General features: G+C 32.9%; 1 protein-coding gene across 3 annotated transcripts in view; it reads left to right on the forward strand.

Moving 5' to 3' along the window:
• Positions 1 to 462: 462 nt before the first annotated feature.
• TMPRSS15 (transmembrane serine protease 15) overlaps positions 463 to 13,660 on the forward strand; it is a gene marked incomplete at both ends in the record, with an annotated part of 138,186 nt that continues 124,988 nt past the window's right edge. For 2 of the 3 annotated variants that reach the window (XM_082839000.1, XM_082839001.1), the window contains 5 exons: positions 463 to 607; positions 3,508 to 3,638; positions 3,923 to 3,990; positions 9,822 to 9,973; positions 12,835 to 12,879. In XM_082839000.1, the coding sequence (XP_082695126.1) occupies positions 463 to 607; positions 3,508 to 3,638; positions 3,923 to 3,990; positions 9,822 to 9,973; positions 12,835 to 12,879 (541 nt within the window). Of the gene's footprint in view, positions 608 to 3,507; positions 3,639 to 3,922; positions 3,991 to 9,821; positions 9,974 to 12,834; positions 12,885 to 13,660 lie in introns of all 3 variants that reach the window. The other variant, XM_082838999.1, reaches the window with a different exon arrangement.

Raw genomic sequence — 13,660 nt, forward strand, 5'->3', positions numbered from 1 at the left:
ATGCCTTAATAATGACTTGAGTCAGAGGGTGGAAGGTTGATCTGTTAGGGACTCTTTACAAATATCATGCGCATGTGCCCAATGATTAATTTGACTACCATGAATTTCATATTTCTTCTACCAGTTCTCAAAATGATAAAGTATCATTTTTGTTTACAACATGCAGTTAACATCATTCACACTGACAACTGGCCTGTTCAGGTGATTAACATTTACAACTCTAAGCTTCTCTGTACTCACTAATATCTTTTTAAACATTAACTGCACTTTTAAAGCTACTTAATGTATAGAGACATAATGTTGCCAAAGGGACATACACAACTCATTTACACTGACTAGTAAGACTAGTGTAGATTTGTTAGACAAGTCTTCTTGGAAAACTTGAGAGCTTGTGCTCTTCAGTTGGTGAAGCTTCTATGCTCTCTCAGAACCCTTAGAGTAGCAAACATTCAAAAACCAAAGATGGGCTCAAAGCGAAGCGTACCCTCAAGGTGCCATTCTCTCAGCACCTATGAAGTCATGTTTGCAGCTCTCTTTGCCATATTGGTGGTGCTCTGTGTTGGGTTAATTGCAGTGGCCTGGCTGTCAATCAGGGGATCAGAAAGAGGTAAGTCATATAGACCTGGCTACAGAAAAGTGCTCTCAGATGAATGTATACACTTTAATCTCCAGAATCCTGCCAGCATATTGTATGCATTGCTGTGCTTTCATGGCAAGGTATTTATATTGCATCCAGATGCTTCACAGTAGTTTACTTCATAGAATTTTTTTAACATGATATATAATTTGGATTTTAATTCAGAATTCAAACATGAGACTAAGTTTTTAAAACAGAAAATGATAATGTTCTCAGTTCCAACATATAATAAAGTAGGTTCATAGCCTGTGGGTCTGTTCTGATAGAATTTAAGTCATAAACCTATTCAAACATTGTTGACCATAGAAGAAGATAAGTAGGCCAAGTTAAAGAAAAAATATTGTTTATTTCTAGAGAATTATATCTTTATTCTCTTATTAGTACAACAATTTGAATTGCAACAGTATAAGGCAACTTGAATGTAATTGTGGATTTATAAAGATCTCAAGTTGCCTGAGTAGCAATTTGTGATTGACAGAAAGAAAAAAGAAAAGGTAATTCTTATTTAGAGCTAAATTACCTGTACCAACTGCTTTTAAAAGATCTCCAATTGTATTATCTTGTTACAACAAACCTATGAGTTAGTTTTTATTATTACCCTCCTTTTATAGGTGAAAAATCAGAAACAGAGAATTTAGGTAACTTGCTTAAATTTGCAACATTGCCAGGTGGTGCAAACTAGACAGTCCAACTTTAGAACTTGTGCTCTACTTTACCATTTATTCATTTCTAAGATAATTTTTTAAAAATGGCAGCATAGCAGAAACTTGGGTATTAGATTTATTTTTTCTGAGAACATTTTCACATTTTTTAAAAAAATGATGAATTATATATAGGCATATTAATTCCTTCTGAAAATTCTGGGCAAAACCTTTTATATGTGAGTGATTTGGGTTTTACCAAGAAAACAAAATGTTCAGCCTTTGAGTTAGTTATTTTCCCTTAGTAAATAAGTAAATTAGAATGTAATAAATATGATTTATAGTTTTATAAAATAAGTCCAATATAATTTCTGGTTTATTTAACTACTATAGCTACATACAGAAATATATTTTAAAGAGAAAGAAAGCTTGTGATATTTTATATAATTATAAGAACAATTTAATAAATTATAGAAATTCACTGAGACTTTTAGAAAAGAGGCTGCTTTGGTCTTACTTAAATACTGTGAATAACTTCAAGGATATGTAATTATTTGGAAGTCTATTGGAAGCCTTGATGCTTAATAAAAATACAAAAGTTAGTTATTTTACCAGAAAAATAAAAAAATAAATATTTATAAATGTTAATATGATTTAATTGTGAACAACTGAATATAAGAAGGGATTTGAGATAGGCAATAATAGAACACTAGAGGATATAAGACATTCTATTTTCAGTACATACTTTTACTTTAATATACTCTTAACACTTTTTATTGGAAACCATTGTAGACTTTTAAAAAGTTGCAAAAATTGTAGACATTCATCCAGCTTCCCCTAATGTCAATATCTAGTACACACATAGTATAATTGTCACAACCAAGAAATTAACATTGTTACAATGTTATTAATGAACCAAACACTTTATTCAACTTTCACCAGTTTTTCCACTAAGGTCTTTACCTGTTCAGGATCCAGTGCAGATTCCAACACTGGGTTTAGTTATCATGTTTCCTTAGTCTCCTCCAATCCATGACAGTTCCTCAGTCTTTCCTTGCCTTTCACTTTTAAATATGCAAGTCTAAATGTTATTTTGAATATTTAAAAAACAAATGAAATAGTATTAATAATATGTTACATCAATTATGCAATGATAACTGTATAGATGAAGTGCAAGTTTATTGTTTAAAGTAATAATTCTACAGTTCCTTCTGGACTAGGAGATTTGTGTCAATATATGACAGATCTTGGGTTCTGAAGTCAGTCAATCCTTTTTCTAAATTCCAGATCTGTCACTTTTATCACATTGGGAAATTTTCTTAGTGAATCTAAGCCCAAATTTCCCCATCTGGGAAAAGAAGAAATAACATCTTCTCATACCAGGTCAATGCATCATTATTATTACATTTACTAATGATTTCATCATTGTGTGAGTTTCACCTGAAGCAATTCATTTTAAATATAAATATATATGCAAAGAAAATAATCTCATAATGGGATTGTACTGGCCTTAGTGGCACATTTTATTTCCCATGTTTGTATTCAGTTTGTTAGCTTTTTTCTTATATTGTTTCATATTGAGATAATAAATTTTCTGCAGCATTCTCAATAACTTCTCCAGTAATGACAGTCTCCATCTAATGGCAAAAGGTCATACATGCCAATTTTATAATTATTAGAATGAGAGAAGTAGTTTCAAAGCTATGCTCCAAAGTAATACACACACTGCAATCTTCACAGCAATCCACATGTAGAAAATGAGCAGTGTCCCTTGATGCCAGGTGTTCAAGAAGTATCTGAAAGTAACTACAAAACTTTTAATGGTCCACTTCTCACTATGTTTCCCTGAATCAGTTCCCATGATTGGTGGAAGTTGATCATCCCTGTATCTTCCAACAGAAATCTCAATGACAAAGAAACAAAAACCAAACAAAACTTGGAAGCTTGGAGAGTTGGTTAGACTTCAAAGAAAAGAAAAAAAAAATAATGGGATAGAGAAGAAGAAGTTTAATATTCAATCTTTTAAAACAACTAGATAGCTAAAAATATAAGTTAAAAAATAAAAAACAGCTGATGATGAAACACGAAGACTGCAAAGAAAAAAATCAAGAACTCCAGGGCCAACACATTAAGCAAGAACTTTACTTCTATGTCTTAACCGGAATGTGCATATTTTCTCTTATTCATTATTCACATTTTCAGTGTTTTGTTTCTTATTAATTCATCTAGATGCAGCATTTGGAAAAAGTCATGAAGCCAGAGGGACATTGACAATAACATCCGGAGTTACATATAATCCTAATTTGCAAGACAAACTCTCAGTGGATTTCAAAGTTCTTGCTTTTGACATTCAGCAAATGGTAAGAGACCTTCTTTCCTCAACTAGTTTAAAATTTCATAACATAGTTTCGTTAACCACTTGCCAAAAGATACATAGATCTTGTTCTCTTTGAAAAAAATTAGTCAATAAATATAAATGTACTTACATTTACATTTACTCATACTTAAATGTATGAGACCCATCATCACAGAGAAGGAAATCACTCCAATACAGTTCTAAGTAGAATATAAAGATTACTTTGTTTAAAATTTTAAACAAAATCTTAAATTTAATATGCCTTTTCTTAACCTTTTCTTTTTTTAGATAGATGATATCTTTCAATCAAGTAATCTGAAAAATGAATATAAAAACTCAAGAGTTTTACAATTTGAGTAAGTATAGCTCAAAATTTTTCTATAGATAGAAAGCACAGGATCACAAAATAGTGATCTTTTTGTTAATATTTGTAAAAGAGTGTCACTATTTTTAGGAGAAAATGGAACATTTTGAATTTTCAACATTTTCCAGGAGGATTGAGAACAGTGGCATAGTATAAACTTTTATATTTGTAACAAATAATAATAATAATGCTAGATAATTTATCTCATATTAACATGATTCTCTCTCCTAAGTGCAAAATCTTTCAGAAACACATGGAGAAGGCTGAGGTTGACTGCTTACAGATGCCTAGGAGTCTTGACATTTAACCTATATCAAATAGAAGCCATAGGGTACTCCAGGTCATTGGAGAATGCAGTGAGCCTCACTTTATAGAAAGATTAATCTCCTATCTCAAATCAGAAACAATTGAACCTGAAAGCCTGGCACCAAAGATACTTGGTACATGGTCTTCACAAAAGTCCTGACATTAGTAAAAGGGTCCTTAGTTCTCAATGACCAAATAGAGGTAGGGAGGTCAAGTCAAAGGAAAAGAGACTATGTTTAGAAAAAGAAAAACAATGACAGAATTAGTTAATGGGCAGAAGGAAACTTTAGGCCTTGCCATTTCTTGTTGGAACAAAATGTATCCACTTAGTGGAAGCCACCATGAAAAAAAGCACAAAGATTCATTTTATACCAAAAAAAAAAAAAAATTAGAACTCTGTTTCCTTCTTTCTCACCTATTTATCTATCTATATTTATCATTCTTTATCCCACTGCATATTCATGAGATCATAGTCTCAGTAGCCAGTCCACCCTCCCTCCATCTACTGGCTTCATTCTTATCCACAACACAGAGGCTTTGACTCCTGTTTTCCAGGACTTATGATCTCTGATAGCCTCTTTCATGGCCTATTTTCAGGGCTAAAATGACACAGGTGAACTCTCAGGAAAGGTTTTTATTATTTTCTTTTGTTTGTGTGTTTTCCTCAAAGCACTGTTTTAAAATATTTATTCAGTATTTATTCTGTGAAGGTGAAACCATGCATGAAAGATTTTATTTCACTTTATTTCTCTGCTTTGGAATGAGTGGAACCAATTTCTCTTTTCCAGTTTTGGAGAGGATTGACTGCGGAGATCTGCATTAAATCTTCAATTCAAATTTAGTTCTTAAAGGTTTTAGAACTAAAACCTTGCTTAAGGAGAGGTAACCCTGGTCCTTCCTCGCCTTCCTCAGGCTCTAACCGGTGAAACCCATGCAAAGCACAGTATCTAGTGCAGAGTTTATTAGGATAGTTTTGCTAATGGAACTCTGTCTTCTCTTGTTTACAACATGCTGGATAACTTTGTTTTTACTAGATTGGGAAAATTTGCTGAATATAGACTTTTATATAAGGTGTGGTGATTTATCAAAACCCAAGCATTTTCTTTGATATTTATTAAGTAAACTTATGTTTCTTTAGATAGTAAAATCACTATATGTGAAACTGTAAATTATTTGAGCTAAGGAATTATTTCTTTCCCTTCCTTTAAACTACCTAGGAGACTAATATAGTTCCTAAGCCTTGATACATATTTTATAACAATTCTCAAATAATATACTTCATCAGTGTAGAGACACTTTCACCTCATTGTAGCTGAACTACTTTTAAATCAGAAGTGAGTTTTTAAAAGATGCAATGCAAAGGAATTTCATGAAAATGTCTGTAATATAAATTACAGGTAGGTACTTTGGGAGACAGAGAAGAAAAGGATGAGAAAAATTCAGAAGCAGGAAAGAAAGTAACAAGCAAACGTTTAGGTTTACTTTAAATAATCACATTTAAAATGACATATTCCACTTATAGAAAAAATTGACAGACTCCTAATTCCTTTTGTAAATTATTTTCACCTTAAACTCCAATTGATAAAATCAAGACACAGAAATAAATGACTTCTCAACTAACTAACAATAGCCACACCAACTGTGAAAAATACATCTAAAGATCCTTTAAAATGCCTATTTCCTTTTTTGTTACTGATTTTACTGATATACGCACCCCATTCTTGTGTACATGGTCAAGTTATAGCACTCAGAATACTAAACTTAGTCATTAATCTATCGCTTCTTCCTTTTAAAAATATTATTTAATGTCAAATCTTGCTCCCCCTGCTAAGTTGTGTGTGTGTGTGTGTGTGTGTGTGTGTGTGTGTGTGTGTGTGTGTGTGTAGAGCCACTCTACAGGACAAGCAAATGGTTTACACTCATCTGGGAACACTTTCTATTATTTTGTTTTGTAGAAAGCGCTTTGACTCAAAGAGCATTTAGGAGTTGATTCTTCTAATAAAGTGCTGTTTACACTTTATGGCAATATGAAGCTTATTTTGCCCTTTGAGCACAGATAAGTCATCAAGTTAGGAAAGGAAAGACTTTTGTTTACTCAGCAACCCTAGAGGTTATCAGTATCATTAAGGAAAATAAGAGATAAGAAACATTTGATTTATTGCACACAGGCTCTCTGTATAATGATAGGATTTATCTGTTAAAAACAAAAAAAAAAACAGACTCAGATATTCCACTGGAGCAGTACTTTGAAATGAAAATGGCCATTTTTTTTTCCTAAAGGAAGAATTCACATTACCTTAATAAATAAATTCAATTTCACAGCAGTGATAGAGATCATTATTAAACTACTAACATAATATAGCTTTCTTATTACATGAAACACAAATGTTTATTATGGGTTTCCTGATTTTTACTGTATATCTCTCTTATCTCAACATTTACTCTGAATAAGAAACAAATTTTAAAGAATACAACTGTATGTGGATATAGGATCTGTCACTCCTGTCCTTGCAAAGTATAAATTATTAAATTCAATGTATAATTCACAAGTAAGAAAACACATCTTTCATACAAAGATGTTTTATGCCTGAGGATGAACTTATCCAGTTACTTTCAACTCAGTGAAAGAAAATTCCAGATTTGTATGCTCTCTACCAAAATTACCTTACCTCTTTTACTCCCTAACTCAAATAAAATAAAAGCAAGTGGTCAGTCAAGCTTAATATGTGAAAGTTACACAAAGAGAAAAATCCGATTCCATCAGAATTAAAGCTATCTGCTGTGCAACCAAGGAGGTAAAGATTAGAAATTGAAGACAGAGAAACTAATGGACTTTGTTCACTCTCACTTTATCTTTACCATATTGAACCCTGTCCATTTAAGAATTTTGGGGGGTGAGGTTTGTTAAGGAGACAATGAAAAGGAGGAGGCAGAGGATGAGGAAGAGATGAAGGATGAGGGAAAATGAGAAGAAAAAGAAGAACAGGTGGTGGGGAGGAGGAGGGAGAAAGGGAAAGGGACAGGAAGAGGGAAGCTTCTATCGCTCAAAGTGTGGCGGCAATAAAATATCCATCCTACCCACCCCCAATTCCAACTAGCTATTTTCTGTATCTTTTTAGATATAAAGTTCTGGTAACAATGCAAGATGATAAAAACCTGGATCTGCATCTAGGCAAATGTGTTGTATTGTCTTTCCTATTGACAAATAGTTCATAATGGTGTTGATAGTAGTGGTATGTGGGGTGGGGATGGGAACTATAGCAAAACACATCTGGGAAACAGAGGTTCTGGGTTTTATTCCTTTCTCTCTCTCTGATATTAATAAGCTGTATAACTCTAGGCAAGGTTACCTATATTACTCTGAGTCTCATTCTCCCTATTTATAAAATTGCAATGTTGGCCAACATCAGATGCAAAAATAGAGTCATCTCCCTTTTCTTGAGCATCTGTTTAAATAAATATGGATGAGGCCTGAGAGTTGTATGCCAGTTAAGATTTTTTTAATTGCAATTAACAGAACACGTGACTAAAAGTGCCTTAAACAACAAGAATTTACCATCTGACATCACAAGAAATCTGGGGGTTTCAGCAGAGGTTAATTCAGTGGAACAATGACAGAGACATAATCAAGAATTTAGGTGGTTTCATTGTTTTATTGTACTATCTTTAGCTTGTCAATCATAGCTTGCCTCATGGTCCCAACATAGATGTGACAGTTCCAGCAATCACATGTATACATAATAACATTCAACAAAGAAGAGTAGTAGTCCACTATGAACCTTTATTTGATTAAATATAGAGAAGTTTTCAAGAAGTTTCCGATCAGTATCCCCTCATGTTCCATTGACCAGGGCCTCGTCATATGCCCATGAATAAAGCTATCATTGACATGAGAAATGGTTGGAGAAGCCATGAGAAAATGGAGAGTTATTCTCAAACAAAATTAGAGACCAGCCAGCATGGAAAAATTAACAAGTGTGGAAGAATAGATAAAAACAGTGTCTGTGATGAAATCTGTTTTTATCAAGGACAGCAGTGATTCCATGTGCGGGTAAATTTGGGAACCCGGACCTAAATAGTTACTAAGGAGCCTTGCCATTTACAAGATTTGGATACTCTGATTTAATCAGATGATTGGAAAGTTAAACATTCTAACATTTTAAAATAATATATCTAATAGAGGTGAAATGTGCAATTATTGATCAGAGAATCCTGTTCACATCAATCATGAAAAGCTAGCTACATAAAAAGGAATCACTTCTGTTAAACGATGAACCTGAATAGTAGCACAGAAACCAAAAAGGAATATCCTACCGAGAGGAAATGCTGATCTGCTGTGATCTTTCAGGAACATTTTTATCCTGTATATAGTCTTGGAGGAAAAAAAAACATTTATTATAGGTTTTTATCAAGACATATACACATACAGATACATAACTCTTCAGGAGTTGATGAAACACTTCAAGAAACTCATTAACTTAAAGATATCACAAGGATATGAATGTGAATGTGTAAATTTCAGAACCAGCAAACATGCCATGCAAAATCTGGTTCTCCTTGGTCTGCCTCTTAAGGGTCCAAGTAAACCCTGAGTACCCCCAGCTTACTGAAGGATACAGAATGAAGACCAGAGCTAGAGTTTGTTTCCCAAGCAGTTGTATCCTAAAAGCACAGTAGCAAAGTAGAAATGTAGACAGAAGAGCAAAAATCTCTCCAGTATTTCTAGTGGGCCCCAAATTTATTCATTTTTATGATTCTTTAAACTGCAAACAAATCACCAGTGAAGAAAACTTTGAAAATGCATATTTCAGAGAAGGCGATGAAGTAAAAGAGAAGATGACTTGGGTCATGTACTTGAACTCTAATGTTACGGTCGGAGACGAGTAGGCAAGATAATCCCAACACTTGACCATGAGACAGAATATCCCACAAATTCCCAATAATCCACTTATGCTTGTCTTCTTTCTACCCTTCTAAATCAGGGCATATTTTATTTATTTTATATTAAGAATATAGAAGAAAAAGTAGATATAAATTAGTTGCTATAAGCTTGCTATCAAGCATTCGTAAACTATATAGAAAATTTTTCTCTGAAATCAGTGAAACTACTTTAGACCTATTCCTACTTAGAAGTCATCTATGAAAATTACAAATTCACTTTCTTCATTATTTCAAACAGTAAAATAAGAATAAATGTCATGATACCATGTGATTTGGTTTAATTTGACACAAGTATCTGTGGTCTAGCCTAAGGATTAGCATGCTAATGTGGAACTCAGAAAAATCAGGTTCTAATCTGGATATATCCTGTGTTCTTGGAGAAACATTGTCTTTAAATTTCTCTTTCTTCCACCTGTGAAATAAAGATAATATTTGATATGACCTACTTTGTATAGGTGTAATAAGGATTAACAAGAGGATAACCGTGGAGAATTTCAAAGACACCTTACATAAATTGAACACAAATCATTTGAAGAAGGCTAACTTTTTTCTCTTATGTCATTTTTTGCTTTGCAGAAATGGCAGCATTATAGTCATATTTGACCTTCTCTTTGCCCAGTGGGTGTCAGATGAAAATGTAAAAGAAGAAATGATTCAAGGCATTGAAGCAAAGAAATCCAGCCAACTGGCCATTTTCCATATTGATGTGAACAGCATTGATATTACAGGTACCTGTGAACATTATTTGATTTCTTTGAATTGTTAAGCTATGAAATTAAAATTCTAGCTATGTATCAGGGGAGCAGTGGGATCACCCTGGACTTTAGAAACCTGTCTTATTGACTGAGGTAACACATTTACATAGTAAAAATAAAATATGGAGAAACTGTTTTGGAGAAAAATGTCAGTGAGAAAATGTTTGTAAAACATCAAAAAGGTTCTGAAAATACTGGCATGCATAAATGTTTGTGGGTCTGATCACACTTTTGCCATTGGCCAAGGACACCCTGACTTTCCAGGAGCCCTGCATTGGAAAGTGACACATTACTTTGTGATAGTCATATAGATATTATTAGATTACATAGTCAAGTGGCAAATCCAGTCTCTGACTGAGGACTTAAAAGAAGGGCTTCCCTGGTGGCGCAGTGGTTGAGAGTCCGCCTGCCAATGCAAGGGACACGGGTTCGTGCCCCGGTCCGGGAAGATCCCACATGCCACGGAGCGGCTAGGCCCGTGAGCCATGGCCGCTGAGCCTGCGCATCCGGAAAGCCTGTGCTCCGCAACAGGAAAGACCACAAGAGTGAGAGGCCCGCATAACACAAAAAAAAAAAAAAAAAAAGGAAGGAAAGGAAGTAAAAAGAGGGGATTATGAGTTTGATACATCCCAGTTACTTATAAAAAATAAAACTTTATTTTAAAATGATAAATAATTTTAAGATAAAAATAATCGAAGGGGAAGAGATATAGGGCATCAAATAAAATAGCAAGACAATAATGCCTATCAATGTTAGGTTATTCTAAATTATCCATTTTGGTTATTTCCCATTCAATTTAATTCAACAAACATGTATACATGTATACCGAGTCCTATTTTGGTTGAAAACAATAGTAAGTTGCCAGGCCCATCCAGATCCACAATCTCTTATCTGTAAACCTTCAGGCTAAATATGTTTTAGAATTCAGAAATTTTTAGATGTTAGAAAGCTCATCAATATATAAATATCCACATCAAGTGGAATAAAGGCAAACAGCTTATTGCCAGTTCAAATAGTTTTGCTTCAGAATGAGATGTCAGTATAGATTTGCCCTTAAAGGAAACATAAAAAAACATGCATTTTTAAAATTTTGTTATAGTGGATACAAAATTGCAGACTTCGAGTTGCTTTCCTTTACAACATGGGTTCATAAAGCACAGTACTCCTTCACTAAGCCCCCTACTATATCCTGCTGTGCCTGTTCAGTGAGAAGACAGCTCAGGCTCTTAAGTGCTTCTTCTACTGATCGTTTGGTCCCCTCTGGCACAGCTGCTGGAGCAGAGACTGTTTTGGATTTTTGTCTGATTCAAATGAGCTGAAAACTACTACTAACTATTATTAGCTACAACAGGTGGTTTTTCTATCAACACATTTACTCCTCATACCAATCTTATTACACAGTATCTTTACTACCCCCATTTTACAGATGAGACAACTAACATACAGAAAATTTAGCTATTTCGAGGTGGATTGAGGATTCTGACCCACGCGGTCTTAGCCTAATATCTGCGCTCTTAACACTTATATTAGAGTTTCTTTGTAATAGTTTTGTCTTTAAACAATGTTGATTATTTTTCAATAGTCAATTTTCTTCTAGAAAGGTGGTATCTTGCTATCTTTATTTGAATAGGCATCAGTTTCTGGAGGTCTGCTGAGGCAAATGAATTGACAGGTGTGCTGAAACTTATTTTCATGACTCTATGGTGGGACTATTTGGGAGAGGGGAGTTTGTGGTTTTAAAAACTTTATTTATTCAATAAAACTATATCCTTTGAATTAACTTAGAATAAGGATCATAAATGCAATAAACTATATCACAACATCAACTCAAGAATATGATCCAGAAGTTGAAGTTACATTTAACTTGTTGAACTATATTAAAACACATTTATAAACATAATTAATATAATTAACATAATCAACATAATTAATTTTAGGTATTTAAGTTTAATATTCACTTGCATCATGTGAATTTTCAAATTTATTACATTTTTAAATTGGTTAATAATTTCACAGATACCTTTGATTTTTATATAGTATACTGTCAAACCAAACATAGTGAAAATTAAAATATTATCTTCTTTATGAAAATATCTTATAAAACTTATTTTATCTTCTTCATCAATAATCTACCATATAACATTTATGAAACTGCTATAGATCTTTTAGAAAGAAGACAGTGCAGTAATGAAGAAATAACGTAATAAACAATCTAGTTAGTAGAAGAGGACATACCTCTTAACCCACTTACCATAAATATTGTTTTGAATGAAAACAAATTCATTAGATCATAAGATATGATTTTCTTTATTTTTAATATAGTCATCATTATATCTTTAAAAATATTAAACATGTTAATGGGTGAAGAAAATAGCTAGTTTTTATCTTTTATGTGAAAAGCACTTTATACTTAAACAGTACTTAGTTCCCTGTAGATATTATCATGTGTAAGATTATTTTGCCATCCATTTGTTTCAGTGCAAAACAATTGATTCTAGGTCTGACAAGATATGGTGTGTTATATTGTCTCTCTTAAATATAAATTATTCTATATAATTATGATGAATAAATAGATATCTTTCTTAAATGGGTAAAATAAAGCAAATATTTTGCATAGGTAAATTTATAGAGAATACATAGAGATTCTGGAAATTCATCAAGTGTATCACAATCAAATTATAATTAAATAAATAAATAGGAACATTCAGGATGAGAAAGGATGAAATGGAAACTCTGGTAGATCAGATGCCCTTTGAATGAATATTCAAACTGCACTCGATGTTTTGTAATATATTTCTACTCTAAGCCCTAACTTCAAACCAACTTTATTCTAGCGTCTTTGGAGAATTTCTCTACGATAAGTCCTGCAACAACTTCAGGTCAGTACTTATGGCATTTCAAAATGTATAATTTGGTGATCATAAAACTTTATGACATTAGTCAAGGATTCAATATTTTTCTGGTGGCTCTTTCTAAATTAGATATTTAGTCTTCATATCAAAATGTATAAAGCATACATTTGGTTAGGAATAACATAGTTAATAATATTGCAAAGTTCATAGTGCCTAGTTATATATATAAGGATATGCATTTCCAATTCTAATGCTCCTTTCATATTTTAAATTCTATATATGTATGTATACATATATGATGTGTGAGAGTGTGCTTGTGTGTGCGCATGTGTGTGATCTCAAAATATGGCTCTGATAATGCAGCCTTGGAAATGAAACCCTGACATTTGTAAGGTCACTATAAACGAGGGAAAGGAATTTAAAATGTAATGAAATGATAACTTTCAAAATGTATCATACTCTTTGGAAAGGACAATCTAAAGTTTAATGTTAAATTTGCTCTATTCCAGCATTTTCTCCACCCTATGTTTCTAACTACAATTGGTCCTACCTCTTCACTTTGTCTTATCAAGATCATACTGACTATCAAAAGAGTGCTTTGAGAAATTATCAATCATTTAAAAACTAACCTGAGTTATGTTAAAATGGAAAATCATTCTGTTGTAGAAAAATTGAAGTCAAAAGATTTGAACACTAATCCTGTCTGTCAACTACCAGAATCACTGGGCATTTCACCTTCTGAAAATCTGCTTCCCATAAATTGTAAATAATAAAATTTTCTAAATATTTTAGAAGTCATCACAAGTAT

This window comes from Leucopleurus acutus (genome assembly GCF_964270905.1).
Source record: "Leucopleurus acutus genome assembly, chromosome: 5".
NCBI lineage: Eukaryota > Metazoa > Chordata > Mammalia > Artiodactyla > Delphinidae > Leucopleurus > Leucopleurus acutus.